Source organism: Acinonyx jubatus, chromosome D2 (genome assembly GCF_027475565.1).
Source record: "Acinonyx jubatus isolate Ajub_Pintada_27869175 chromosome D2, VMU_Ajub_asm_v1.0, whole genome shotgun sequence".
NCBI classification, from domain to species: Eukaryota; Metazoa; Chordata; class Mammalia; order Carnivora; family Felidae; genus Acinonyx; species Acinonyx jubatus.
Window position 1 is genome coordinate 29,490,152 of NC_069393.1, and position 14,735 is coordinate 29,504,886.

At 53.3% G+C, this 14,735-nt stretch overlaps 1 protein-coding gene across 2 annotated transcripts in view; it reads left to right on the plus strand.

The window, feature by feature from the left end:
- The first annotated feature begins 2,403 nt into the window (after nt 1-2,403).
- The window catches only part of TSPAN15 (tetraspanin 15), a 49,796-nt gene continuing 37,464 nt past the window's right edge, over nt 2,404-14,735 (plus strand). The window contains exon 1 of one of the 2 annotated variants that reach the window (XM_053206855.1): nt 2,404-2,659. In XM_053206855.1, the coding sequence (XP_053062830.1) occupies nt 2,564-2,659 (96 nt within the window). In that variant the 5' untranslated portion in view covers nt 2,404-2,563. The remainder of the gene's footprint in view (nt 2,660-14,735) is intronic. The other variant, XM_027062166.2, reaches the window with a different exon arrangement.

Consider the following 14,735-nt stretch of genomic DNA (forward strand, 5'->3'; position numbering starts at 1 on the left):
TTTAAAGATAGTACCGATTCCTGGGTTGATGTTGGTGGAGATTCTGACTTAACTGAACCAGGGTGAGGCCTGGATATAAGCATACATTTAAACCTCACCAGGGGGTTGTAAACTGCAGCCAGGGCCACACTCACACTTGTACGTTACACAATCTACACCCCACATTCTAACAGTTTTGCAAAAAGTTCACGGCAAAACCAGGATGAGCCCTAGGCCTGCTGACCCCCCAGCCCAGAGCTCCTGGCAAAAGGATGGAAAAGTTAAAAAATAAGGGGTCACTTCTTCGAGGGTCTCAGTGTTCGCAAATGTGGCTGCGGGCAGCCCACAGTACTTGGGGCAGCTTAGGGGTGGGGAAGGACAACGAAAGAGCTTAGGAGCCCAGGAAAGGGTGTGTTAGTCCCAAAGAGCTCCAGGCTCCCTGGGTGGTGTTGTCATAGTCTCATCACTGAGGGCGCTACTTATAGGGGCTCAGGGAGAGCCCAGAGGGGCTGCAGACATGCATGTCCCGAAGGAAGACTTAAAATAGGAGACAAAGTGCAGCTAGCTAGATGCCAGGACAGAGGCCAGGGGCAACCGGAAAGAACACCCCAGTGGGGAGGCTAACCCTCTGGGAGAGAGAGACAGACAATCCCTCAGGGGGGCAGGGAATGAGACCAGGACCTGAAAGAGAGGGTATAAGGCTAGCTCTCCAGGGCTGGGTGGGGGAGGCTGGTTCCCCCAAAGAAGGGTAAAGAGTTAGTTTCCTTTTCCTTAAAGGACAACTTTTTAAAAGACGTCTTTGTAGCCCCTGGCTATTCCTTCCTGGTTCCACGTCCCTACCCATCACAAACACCCTTGACTGACTCGCTCCCATTGTACCAGGAAACTGAATTCCTTTTACTTCCCTGGGCAAGGCAGTGCCTTCCACCTGTAGGGGCCAAGGGCTGGTTGCCCCAAGATAGGCCACTTTGGCATGAAAATTATTTCGAATTAAAAAGCATTGCAGCCCAGCAGGTTCAGGAAAAGCTCTTTACCTCCCCCTCAACTGCCTAAAAAGAATGTGGATGGAGAATCGGCTCCAGGAAGACACAGGTAACTACACTATGACATAAACTAGGTATGGCAGACAGGGAGGAACCTAGCAAGGCCTGTTTGATCCAAGTCCTCTTTGTCCCTGAGGCACCCTGAAAACATTTATCAAACATTTACTCTTTTTCATCTTCCTGTGAATTGCATTTCTTCTCTTTGAAGTCCCAGACCCCTGCCCCCTTCCCCTTAGTTCAGAACGACACCTATATCTCATTTTGCCTGTCTTTGGAATTTTCATGTCTATGTGGGTTCTCTATACGAATGTGATTTTCACCTGTCCATCTGTGTCATGTCAGTTTGATTCTTAGTCTGGCTGGCAGGACCTTGAAGGGGACAGGACCTTCCTGCTCCCCAACACTTTTGCACCCCAATCTTACTTTCTTCCTTCTAGGGCAGAGCCTGGGAGCTGGGGCTGGGGCTGACTCTGGCTTGGTGTCTCTCTCTGGGTGGGGTGTAAGAAAGGGACCTGGACTAGGGTGCCATTCCTTCAGTCACCACCAGGGACCCCATCCAGCACTGCCTTGAGCTCCTGACCTCTGGGCCACACATTTAATTACCGAATGCCACAAACGGTTGTCTGACTCCCGAGCCCCAGGCTGAGCTTGGCAATGAAACAGCGATGAGACAAGATGGGGCCATGGGAGACAGATTCTGACCCCAGGCAGAGGAAACGCAGGGAGGGAAGAGGCTGGGTCAGATCGGGGCCAAGCGTGCGCTAGGGGTCTCGGACCTGGCCTGAGGATGGATGGGGGAGCTCTTCCCAGAGGAGGGGGGCCCTCGGGGCAAGGTTGGGAACTCCACCGGCCTCAGAGAAGGTGATTCCCGGAGGTTTGCTGGAAAAAGGCTGGTCGGGGATCTGTGACAAAGGTGAACTCGTGGCCCCAGCTCCAAGAGGACCCCTCAGTCCCACCCTGGTTTGCCGCACCTTCCCAACTAATTTCTGTCCTCCGCCCCACTCAGGCTGAGTGCCTCCACTGTTATTCCATTCACGTTTTGCACATTCATTTGCACACTTTTAACACCTTCGCGGTTAGTTCCTGCCCTCTCCGTACAGTCTTCTCTCCTGACAACAGTGGGAAGCATGCATTTCTTTGTACCCCGAATTAGGTACGCCTGGTCTCTCCCCAGCGTCCAACCGTGCACGCTCTCCTACGGCCCCCTCCGCTCACTTCGCACAGGCTTCACCCGAGTTGCACGGGACCCGGTTGGCCTAACCCTCGTCCCCTCCGCTCCCTTTGCCTCGGGTGGGCCCCGGCCTCAGCCCCGCCCCCTGCCCGCCCCCTTCCAGAGGGCGGGGCCGGGGCCTCGCGCCCATTGGCCGCTGGGCCGGCTGGTCCCAGCCGGGGCTGTGATTGCGGCTAGCAGATGTCAGTCCCCGAGCGAGCGCCGGTGGCGGGGCGCGCGGCCCGGCTAGCAGCCGCAGGTGGGGCTGCTCACGGCGAGGGACCTAACTCGGGAGCCCCGGAGCCCCGCAGCCCCGCGGACAGTATCCAGGATGCCCCGCGGGGACTCGGAGCAGGTGCGCTACTGCGCGCGCCTTTCCTACCTCTGGCTCAAGTTCTCGCTGGTCATCTACTCCACGGTGTTCTGGGTGAGTGACCCCACAGGGGTCCTGAGATGGAGGAGGGGTTGCCGACACTCCCTGGATCGCTCCCACGCCGAATCGGGGTTGGGTCCAGACCTGGCTGCTCCAGGGAGGGCGCGGGGAGGGCACGCCTAGTTTCTCGTCTCACTTTCGCTGGGAACCAGGAAATTCTGGCACCCGGCTCAGCCTGAATTTCAGCAGCCGGTGGGACCAGAGCGATAGAGACAGTTGACTACAACGAAGGAGCGCTACCTGGCTCACCTGTGTGCACCTGCCCAGAGCGTTGGTTTTCCGCGTCTGTTGCGCATGGGGTGCGCTAGGCCTCGGTTAGCTGGTTGGCCGCGCCCACCTGCCCGGCCAGTGTTAGGCTTTGCCTCCCGATCAGCTTGTGGTCCGGACTGGGCGGGAAACCTGGACTCCCGGTCCTGTCCGCACTAGCTTCTTGCAGATGCCCCAGAGCGAGATGTTTCCCCACTGTGCCTCGGTTTCCTTTTTCGGTGGAAGTAGAATGGGAGTGACTTGTCCTTGGTGAGGAGTGGTTAGGAGGATTCCACCAGACCACGTCCGGGGAGGTCTCCAGCAGCTCCTGGATGCTGGGTAACTTCCCGCAGCCACTGAGTTTTACCTCCTCTTGTGTATTGCTGGGAGGCAGGGTGTTAGTGGTCGGACATGAATCAGGCTTCAAACCCTGCCACTATCACTTTCTGGCTGAGTGATCTTGGGGAAGTTACTTAAACTCCCTAGGCCATGGTTTCTTCATCTGCAAACAGACACAGTAATTATATTTAACTTTTAGGATGGGCGTGGAGATTAAATGAAATAGGCCAAGTTATAGTGCTGAGCCCAGGGACCAGTGAAAAGCTCAAGTGTGAGCCATTATTACTCTTGTGGCCTGGGAAGCTGGGCCCTCCTGGTAAGTTGTCCCCAGAGACTGATTTCTTCATGAAGATTTCAGACTAGGCTGGACCCTCACCTAGAAATGAGGACCTCTTTCTAGAGGCCAGCTTGAACCTTGCCTTTCTAGGATAGTCTCCTGCCCCCCACCCCCCTACACTATGCTACAGGGACTGCAGGGGATATCGCTCACTCCCATCCCTCCTGAAATATATGCACACCCCATTCTCTTCTTGGGGCCCCTCGCTGGATCTATTCACCTAGCAGGAACAGCTAGATCTGCCTGATAGCAAACAGGTCTGGCTTTCCACTTGACCCCTCACTGGATATGATGATGCCTGTGGTCAAGAGATCCAGATTCTAGTCTTGTTCTGTTATTGACTCACTGGGAGATCTTAGGCAAGTCACTTCCTCGTTTGGGGTCTCAGCTGTTCAATACTTGCCTGTCTGGAGGACGAGGCTCAGCCCAATTCCCAATCCGGTTCCCTGGTTCTAGGTAATGTGGAAGAGAGATGAGCAGTACATTTGGGGGCCAGAGGATGGAGCAGAGGAAGGTGGAAGCTCCAGGGAGGCAGAAGGTTGTATGCGGGATTGGGGTGGGGGTCATTCTCTCCCAAAGGTGCATCAGCACCAACCAGAGATTTTTAAAAACTCTACGGATACCTGGGCCATGGCACAGATATTTATTTAAACTATTTAAGCTCCCCAGGTAATTCTGATTTGTAGTCAGGGTTATAAACTGCGGGGTCAGATGGTCTCGTAGGCCCCTTGGTTCTGATTCTTGGATTCTTTGCCTGCTCCTTGCTTGTCAGGCCACAGGAGCTCTACTCTCTGAAGGTCACAGTTGAGAGAAGGCTAAGGTTGATGGTGGGGGGGAGGTGGGAAGATCAGAAGCCAGAAGGTGGGGGCTGTGTTTCTGGCTTCACTGCCACCCTCCAGATGTAATCATTGACCAGTCTCTTACTCTTAACCTCCTTTGCACCTCCATGTTCCTATCTATAAAATGGGCAATTGATACCCTGCCCCACACCTCATTGGATTGTTTTTAGGACTCATGATATGGGGAGATAGTGACATGTGGGTGTGACTAGTGCTGTACAAAAGAAAGTTACACAGGTACAACTGAACTCGAATTTTCTTTAAAAAATTTTTTTTAATGTTTATTTTTGAGAGAGAGACAGAGAGAGAGTGCAAGCAGGGGAGGGGCAGAGAGAGAGGGAGACACAGAATCCCAAGCAGGCTCCAGGCTCTGAGCTGTCAGCACAGAGCCCAACGCGGGGCTGGAACTCAACAAACTGCAAGCTCATGACCTGGACCAAAGTCAGATGTTTAATCAACTGAGCCACCCAGGCGCTCCAGAACTCGAATTTTCAAGGCCTTGTTCTGTCTCTGTCCCTGTAGCCTGGAGAGAAGACCACTCAATGGCCCTTGCTTTGCTTCTCTTGGGGCCAGCTGGGACTCAGAACTCAGAATCTTTCCTCTCTAGTCAACTGAGATTGCCTTACTAAATCCTTGACTTCCCATTCCTGGAAGTGTTTCTGCTTAAAAACCTCCCCCACCCATGCCAAGAGGTCAGCCACCTGCCGGCTGTGCCAGGGCAGCTCCAGGTGCCAGATTTTCTCTGCAGGGCGGAGGCCAGTGTGAGTGAGTAATTTGTCCTAGACTGGCCTTGCTGTTAATCGGAGACCCATTTAGGAAGGCCCATTAGCTCTGGTACCATCCCTTGGGATGTGGGTGGGGTCAGGGGTTACTTGTTTTATAAGCTCAAAGTAGTAACACTTTCAACTCAGTCTTTAGGTCTGGAAGGGACCATAAGTTTCACCAGAGGCAGGCACCTTCTGTAAGACTTTTTGCTTTGAACTTATTATCAGATAGGAAATGTGAGGACACTGTGCAAAATTTTATACTATCAAAGAGCAGTCATTGGTGATAAGCCTCTCTCCCGCCCCTCTCCCCTGTTCTGCCCTGGTCAGTTTCCTGTCACTTTCTTCTAAGATAATACTCTAGCCATGGGATGCCCTAGGCATGAACATGTGCATGTATTATATATTCTTTTTTTCCCCATACAAGGTAGCACATTATACACAGTTTTGCCCTTCCCTTCTCACTTAAATTGAAGTCTATGCGAATTCGGGAGCGAATCCGGGAGTGGTTGCCTCATTCAGTCTGATGACGAGATAGAATTCACTGTAGGCTGTGCCCAAACTCATTCAATCAGTCCTCAGCTGGGGAACTCGGGGTGTTTCCAATCTTTGGTTACTGCAAACAGCAGTGCAATGAGCAGCTTTGAATGTGTCATTTTGCACCCGTGTGTGTCTATCTGCAGGGTAGTTTCTAGAAGGAGAACTGGCCTGAGGTATATGTGAACGTACAATCGACGTACAGAAATGCACCGATGATAAGTGGACACAGCCTGATGGATTTTTACTAAGTGAACACACATGTATCATCAGCCCCCAGGTCAACCGCTAGAACGGGAAGCAGAAGCCAGAAGCCCCCCACTTGCTCCCACCCCCGTCACCACCCCTTCCCTCCGGCGGTAATCACAGTCAGAATATCAAATAGCCTAGAACCGCTTTGCCTGTTTTTGTATGTGTGTTTAAAATTTTGATGTTTGTTAAATTGCCCTACATAGAGTTCATAGCAATTATGGGGTTATCTACGATATTACTTTAAACTGACTCACTTTTTAATGTTAAAATTTTTTCCAAAGGAGGCTTTATGTATGTCATCACTGCCAATGGGAAACCAAAATGCATCATCAAAAGTAGCATGTAACTGTAATGGTAAATAGTGCAGGGAAAACAAAACGTTATTAAATCCTGGCCGGATATTTCGGGTGATGTAGGCTGTGGACCTGAGTTCTGTGTTCAAAAGGCAGGCTGGCAAGTGTTTGAGAGGCGGAAAGACAAACTGACACCAAGACAGATTTGCTCCCAGATGCGGCGGGCAGGATGGGAAGGGCAGTGAGCCAGGAAGACGTTTCTCAGCCTATGAGTCAAGGTGAATATGACCTTGATCACTTACAGGAGCCCCTGTCCCACACCTGGGGTCCTCCTTGTTTTCAGATGGGGACCTCGGGGCCCAGGGCATGTTTCAGGGTCCCTCCGCAAAGCTGGTGTGAGTCCCCACATCTCCATATCCCTAGTTCAGTGCTCCTTCCGGTAGGTCTCTGAGCATGTCTCCATGAGGAATGAGCTCACCCAGAGGCACTTTGGAGCCTCCTCTTCCGACCATGCAGTGTGAATCATTCTGACACATGTGCCCTCAACCCACTGGGGACACATCTCTAATTTTAGCGTTGACCACAGGGTATCCTAGAGATCCATTTACACGACTGTTTTTCCCTGTTGGACTGTGGGCTCGTAGAAGTCAGGGGCGCAGCTCATTCATATCCTTTTCCGTATGCTGGTCTTGGGGCTGGGGACACAGGAAGTGCTCGGGGAAAGCTTGTTGCATTAAGGTGGTCAGGTCCGAACTTGTGTCTTGTAAGGACCTGAGGTGGGGGCACCTGGATCAGGGGCTGAGCTGGGTGTGTAGCCAGCGGTGGTCAGATTTGCTGAGGCTTTGAATTTGCAGAGTGGGCTGGGCTGATCATGGAGACACGGACCATCTAGAAAGCATGAGCCTGTTGCCTTGACAATGCGGTAGAATTTCCAGTCGGGTACAAAAGGGTGTCAGGGCTGGGGAATGTTGACTAACCAGGAAGAAAAGGACTTGGGGGGTGAGTGGGAAGGAAGTGGGCATGGCTAAGTGGGGGAGGTAAGAAGTGCCACGGGAAGTATTAATTCTTTGCCTTCTCCAAGGATGGACGCCGTTATCATAGCTTGGCTTGTGATTCTTTATATTTCCTATGGTTTTTTTTTTAATTTTTTTCCCGTTTTTTAATGTTTATTTATTTTTGACAGAGAAAGAGAGAGAGAGAGAGACAGAGACAGAGACAGAGCATGAGCAGGGGAGGGGAAGAGAGAGAGAGATAGAGAGAGAGAGAGAGAGAGAGACAGAGCATGGGCGGGGGAAGGGCAGAGAGAGAGAGAGGGAGACACAGAATCCGAAGCAGGCTCCAAGCTGTCAGCACAGAGCCTGTTGCGGGGCTCGAGCTCACAAACCGCGAGATCATGACCTGAGCCGAAGTCGGATGCTCAGCTGACTGAGCCACCCAGGCGCCCCTGTATTTCCTATAGTTTAATGTTTAAGAGTGTGGACTCTATATCAGGCTGCATGGGTTCAAATCCCAATTCTAGCATTTATAATTTGAGTGACTTGGGCACTAATTTCTATGTGCCTCAATTGCTTTATCTGTAAAATGGGTGATAGTAGAGAGTTGCTGGGACCATGAAATGGATGAATATGTAGGAAGAGCTTAGAACAATGCCTGGCACGTGATAAACATGACGTCAACTACTTAAGGATTAGCCAATCTTTTCCCATCTCTGTTTTCTTAGGTACTCAAAAGCCAAAGACTGAGCATAGAAGGGTCCTTAAAGGCACCTCTAGAGTGAGCTTTTCACCTTACTGAGGAAAACAGGGGCATGGAGAGAGGAAGTAGGTTGCTTTAGACCCCATAGCAAGTTCGTGACAGACCAAGAACAGGACCGGAGTTGCCTGATTGAAGTTTCTTCATTGGGTCACCATGACCTTCACCAGCCGCCCCCCTTCCCCCCACACCCGTGGTCTCCCCCTGCTGTCGGGGCTCGGGGTGTGGGTGGAGGGTAGCATTTCTGGAAGGAGCCGTGTACCTGGCCTCCCAGTTATGCACTAGATGAAGCCAGACGAAAAAGAAAGTAGATTTAGTTTCCAGCAGGAATTTCCAACTTTGGAAAAGAGCCTTATTGTTTTTGTGAAAATAATATGTGCATATAGTTAAAAACCTTTCAGGCAATTCAGGTAAGTACACCGAAGACAGTAAAAGTCACCTTTGTTCTGTCACTGGGAGAGAACCACTGTTACGTGCTGGCAAACACTCATTTGGACATCTCCTTGTACGCATGTGTACCTACTTTATTTCCTGAATTATTACTTATCATTGTGCTTGAATCCTCAGGCAGGTCCATTTTCCTCTTGTTCTAGGCAAGCATTTCAAAGAGAAAATAGTGAAATTCAAGCAGAAAGTGACTTCACCCTGGAGAAGCAGCCACCATGCCTAAGAGGCTGTCAGAGAAGACCTGGAAGCAATGGGACTGGGGTCCCCTCCCCCAGCCTGGCCGAGGGGCCTTAAAAATCCAGAGAATCAAGAAGGCAGACCTGGAAGGGATTTGGAGAGCCTTCCAATGCACTCCTTTTACCGATGAGCAAACTAAGGCCTCGAGAAAGTTCCTTTGCTCATAGCTTAGGCTTCGGTGCACCAGCCCTTCTCTCGCTGTAGGAGAGGCATTGTTTTAAATTGTGGGACTGGATTGGGACCTCGCCATCTTTGGTTGTTTGTTCCTGAGAAGCTGAGAAGCAGGAGTAACCACCCGCCCTCCTTCGTGCCCCTGCCTGGCGCCTCTTCTCTCCAGGTGACTCACAATGCCAACCTGGGGTGGGGCTCAGAGTAAACCAGATAAGAGACTGATAATGAAATTTCTGTACCCAACTGGCTCCACAGACAGGGGAAAGATGTCTTCTGGGTTAGCCCAGGACACACAAGATTGAGAAGATTAACCTTTTCCAGAGAGAACCTGTGGCTGTGAGTGGGTTTGAACCTCCATCTTAGTGGAAGGTGGGAGAGTCTGGTCCTGACCTGCCATTCTCTCCAGGGTGAAGAAGGTTCTTTGCTTATTCAGTCAACAAATAGTTACTTGATGCCTAGTGTCTATGCCAGGCACTGTGATGTTTACTGGAAAACATCTATGAACAAGACAGACTTAGTCCAGGCCTTGGAAGACAGACAAACCAGTAAATAAGTGTAGCTTGTGACTGGTACTAAAAAGGAAATTAGGGAGCAAGTGGGGGGAGATGGGAGTTCCTACTTGGGATGGTATGGTCAAGGAAGGCCTTTGTGAGGAGCTGACATTTCAGCTGACGCCCAAGGAATGAGATGGAGCCAGCCATAGAAAAGGCCTATAGAGAACATCGCTGACAGAGGGAGTAGTATGTACAAAGGCCCTGAGGTAGGCAAGTATGGCTGAAGCAGATGGGGAAGCTTAAGAAGGGCCATGTTGTGAGTGGAGAGGGTGGCTCCTTGTTCTCTAAGGAGTATGGGGTCTGAGTGACTGAAAGGGAGGTTTCATTGTCAGGACCAATGGCAGGGCCAGTTGGAGACAGATCAAGTGCTCGTTCTGCTGTGTGACCCTAGCTAGAGAGGACTGACTCTCTGAGCCTCTAGACTTCTCATCTGTGGATACCCGAGAGGCCTTGGGGAGGCTTCTGCAAGAGGAGAGATGCCAAGGCACCATGCACACTGTAGGGCCTGGTGTCCACTGGGGCCTTGCAGAGCTCAGGGGGGCTGGGATAGAAGATGTGAGAACTTCCGGAGTCTGTCTTATTAGAGGAGGCCACTTCCTGCTGGTGATGCGCTGTCTGCTTAGAGCAGATGGACGTGGCCATACTCTTAGGTGGAGAAGTCTGACCCCTTGGGAGTGCAGATGGCCTTTTACAGGAACCCGGTCCTTCCCACCCCTTAGTTCTTGGGCTGTAGTGGTGTACCTATCGGCAGAAGCCGTGTGCCACCTGATGGGCACGTGGATCCAGGCAGGCCGTCATAGAAGTGTCCCGCAAGGCTGAGAGCTGGACAAGTGGGGCTGGGAGAAGCACTTCCAGGAGCCCAGGCGCAGGGCGTTCCTCGGCCCGGGAATGTCAGGCAGGTGGCAGATAGAACTCAGGTTCACAGCCTATATAAACTACACTACCCAGCTAGGATTTAATAAAGTCCCTCAACAACTCCTGTCTTCATCTTCTTTCTGCCCTGATCATGAGTCCCCCACTCTTGGGGATGGAAAGAGTCAAGTGGCCACTGCCACCCCTTTGGGAGCCCAACTGTTTGTCCACCGCTAAGTGTCCCCGCCAGAGCCTCCTGGGAGCCGCTGGCCGGCCCCGCCCCCATCACAGGCTGTCTGCAGCTGCCCTGAGCTCTCTGCTAGGACTCCGTGAGTGACAGCCTCTCAAGGGACACGGACAGTGCTGGCTCATCTCTCCCCCCAGCCCAGCGCAGGGCCAGCCAAACAGTGAGCCTGGGCCAGAGGCTGGGCAGAACCAAAGTCAGAGGCCTGAGTTCCAGGCGGCTGCCTGAGTCCTCTCTGGCCCTGCAGGGACCAGCCTTCCCTGCTGCACACAAGGCCACACATCAGGCCTCTGTCCCCGGGCACAGCAGCAGTCCCGTTTACGGTGTGGACACCGGTACCCCAGATGGAAAGGGTAATACCGAGTGAAATCACCGACTGGTGCCCATCGTCCCCTCTGAATGCTCAATGGAGGTTGTCCCATTGGCTGAAGAGTTTTAGCACCAGAAGCCGTTGCTGTGTGGTCTGGTGTATTTCCTCCTCCTTTGAAAGGCAGGGGTTGCATCAGATGCCCTCCACGGTCCTTGGAAGTTTGGCCCAAATGGCAGTCCAAGTCACCTTCTAACTGCCAAGTAACAGGTGACACTCCTGTTCTGAAAGTCTGTAAGAGAATCCTAAATGTTTTACAGCCCCGCTTGGCAAGCAATTTCGATTAAACTGCTTTTACAACCAGGAAGTCCTTCCTGAGAGCTAACTCACATTCCTTTCCCCTGTTTTCCCCTCCTTCCATCCGGGCTTTCCTTGAAGACCGGAATCCCCTAAGAAAGCAGATGTAGAGCCCAGCCATTGGCCTGTGGGGCAGGCAGGGACCTGGAGGGGGCGGGGCCGAGGGAGGGGCAGGGCCAAAGGCCTCACCCCAAGCCGGCCTTGCTTCTCCCCCAAACCCTATCGGGGTCTTCTCAGGCTTCAGCACAGCCCACTAGAAGGGAAAGAGATTTTGTCTGCTCAGTTGGGACTCTCCCTAGTGAGACCGCCTGGTGCAGCCGAAAGAAGGGGCTTGTGTTTTGTTTCCACAAATCACAAGTTCCCCGGGACTGCCGTAACAACTGGGTGGCTTACGGCAACGGAAATATGTGCTCTCGCCATCCTGGAGGTCTGAAGTCTAAATCCAGTGTGTCACAAGGCTCGTCTACCTCCAGAGGCTGTGGGGGAACTCCTTCCCCGCCTCTACAGGCTTCTGGTGGCTTGCCTGCCTCTGCCTCCACTTTTACGTGGTCTTTCCCTCTGTGCCTGTGTCTTTCTTCTGTCTCGAAGCTCCCTCTGCCTTTTCTTGTAAGGACGCTTGTCATTCGACTTGAGGCACACCCAGGTGATCAGGATGGTTTCATCTCAAGACTCAGAACCTAATTATACCTGCCAGGACTCCTTTTCCAAATAAGGTCACGTTCACAAACATGAACCTATCTTGTTTGGGGAGGGGGCATTCAATCCACAGCAGAGCTCAGTGGTCAGAGTCAGAAATGGAGTCCCCATCCTTTCACTAACTAAAATCACCATGACCCCAAACAAGTACATCTCGCCTATCTGGAATTGTTTCCCCATCTGGAAAATGGGGCTAGGCCACCCCCTGCCACATCTCTCCTCCAGGGGACAGAGCTGCAGGTCAGCGAGATCACAACCAGTGTCCCAACATGATGCCCGGGTGTCAGTAGTTCTCAAGCTGAGGACATAATTTAAGGGGGGGAAAAAATCATAGCTCGACTCCCCAAGTGTGAATTCCCGACTCAGAAAGACCCCCCAAGTCTGGTTCTATAGAAACTTCTTTAAGTTACAAAGTTAACTACAGAGAAGGGTTACCTTTAGAACAGATAAAAGAACGTTGTAAAGATAACCAAAAGGAAAACAAAATTCTAGAGCTCAGCGACCACCCCCCCGCTCCCTGGGCACATCCCAGTCCCCTGGAGAAGCCTGGCCTCCCAGGTGATCTCCCACATCCCCTAGCTCTCCCTTCACCATTTGAAGCAGCAAGCCTCTCCCGTGTGGTGCGCTAACTTCCCAGACGCTGTCCAGATGGTCCAGGAGGCTGGGGAAGGCTCAGCGCATCACTCTGGATTCACACGGAGAGAGTGTTGGCTTGGAAACCTGGCTGGTTTCATCAGAATTCCCTCACGGGCACCATCAGAGCGGCATCTTCCACGCCGACCTGCATGCTCAAATCACCTGGGTAGGTTTAAAAAGGATAGGTGCCTGGGTCCCCCCCGTACTACGCACTGCATCAACTCTGAAGATGGGGCCTGGTGTGTACTTGTAAAATCCTCCAGGATCAGAAGCCTCCAGACACAGTCAATGAGGCCCACTGATCGACAAGGTCCTTTGGACCTCAGGAAGTGACCCAGGCTCAGAATTTGGCACCAGCCCCAGAAGCCAGCACCCGACTCCACTCGAGCAGGGGACTTGGCCCCCGTCTGCAGTGGGAGGGCCTGGGGGCTGGCCTCTGCCCTCTGCCAAGCACACTGCACTCAGCACAGCACCCAGCTCACTGTGGGTGTGCAGGAACTGACTGCGGGACCCCAAGCACCTCCGTGGCCCCACTGTGCTGCAACCAGCACAGCCCATCCCTTGGTAAGGGACAGGAAGGAGCACAGAAAGCCGATGTGACTTGTCCAAGGTCACACATGGCATCCTGGGAGGGGCTTCCAGCAGTGGGGAGAGTAGGTGGTTCCGGCTCTCCCAGCAGGAAGGAGGAGGGCTCTGAGCCCCCCGGAGTCCTGACCAGGCCAAAGCGGTTTCCCTTCTACCCTCCAAGCAAATGTTTATTTCCTGCAGGCCAAGATGCAAATGCCTGCTTTGATGAGAAAGTCCCCTTTGGGAAAAACGAAAGAAGACACAGCAGGCACTTTTCCACAGTGAAATAGTCTGGTGGGGAAGGGGGGCGATTTGCAAATGGTAGGTTGTGCCAGTCACTTCCCCTCATGGGGGCCTGAGTCTCCTCAGCTCTAGAACTGGACAAGTGCCCCTGTCTGCCAGGCTCACAGCGGTTGTTCTGAGGATCCAAAGAGGTGAAACAGTGTTGGTGAGGCAGGGCGCACGATGGCACCCCTCCCTCTGGGCCACACCCTGTGAGCGCAGGGCTCCTGCCCAGGGACGCCTGCTCCGGGCACCTGTGCTGATGCCCGGTGCATGAGATGCTCCTCTCGGAGCCCAGTGGGCACCGCCCCACCTGCCAGGCCCCTGTGGGAGGTACAACGGTGTCCGCTTCCCACCGACAAGGAATCTGAAGCACAGAGAGTCGAGGGTGACGTGTCCGTGGTCATGCAGCCAATCAGACTCTCTCCTCTCCCATCCATCGAGAAGCGCTCTTCCCCCAACGTGCTGCCTCCAGGCCCAGCCTTTGCAGAGGGGGTGTCTGACCTCCACGTCCAGGCCCAGCAGTCACCCTCTGCAGGGTCCCGCCCTCCCTCCTGCAGGCTCCCTTCTGCACTCCTCTCTGCCCGGCCCCCTCCTGGTCCTTCAGGCCCCTTTCCTACCTCCTCAAGGTTATCCCCGAAGCTCCTCTACAACCCAGTTCATCCGGTGGGACAGGAAACCACACATCACTTCTGGCTGTGTCTGCCGGAGGTCAGCTCCATCTCTGTCAAGGGCTGACCCTCTAGGTGGAAAAATGACACCTTAGTCTTCTCTGTTTCCCCCCTCGGGGCCCAGGCCAGAGAGGACATCTGGTGCGACCTGCTCTTTTCAAAGGGGAGGAAATACACCAGACCACACAGCAACGGCTTCTGGTGCTAAAACTCTTCAGCCAATGGGACAACCTCCATTGAGCATTCAGAGGGGACGATGGGCACCAGTCGGTGATTTCACTCGGTATTACCCTTTCCATCTGGGGTACCGGTGTCCACACCGTAAACGGGACTGCTGCTGTGCCCGGGGACAGAGGCCTGATGTGTGGCCTTGTGTGCAGCAGGGAAGGCTGGTCCCTGCAGGGCCAGAGAGGACTCAGGCAGCCGCCTGGAACTCAGGCCTCTGACTTTGGTTCTGCCCAGCCTCTGGCCCAGGCTCACTGTTTGGCTGGCCCTGCGCTGGGCTGGGGGGAGAGATGAGCCAGCACTGTCCGTGTCCCTTGAGAGGCTGTCACTCACGGAGTCCTAGCAGAGAGCTCAGGGCAGCTGCAGACAGCCTGTGATGGGGGCGGGGCCGGCCAGCGGCTCCCAGGAGGCTCTGGCGGGGACACTTAGCGGTGGACAAACAGTTGGGCTCCCAAAGGGGTGGCA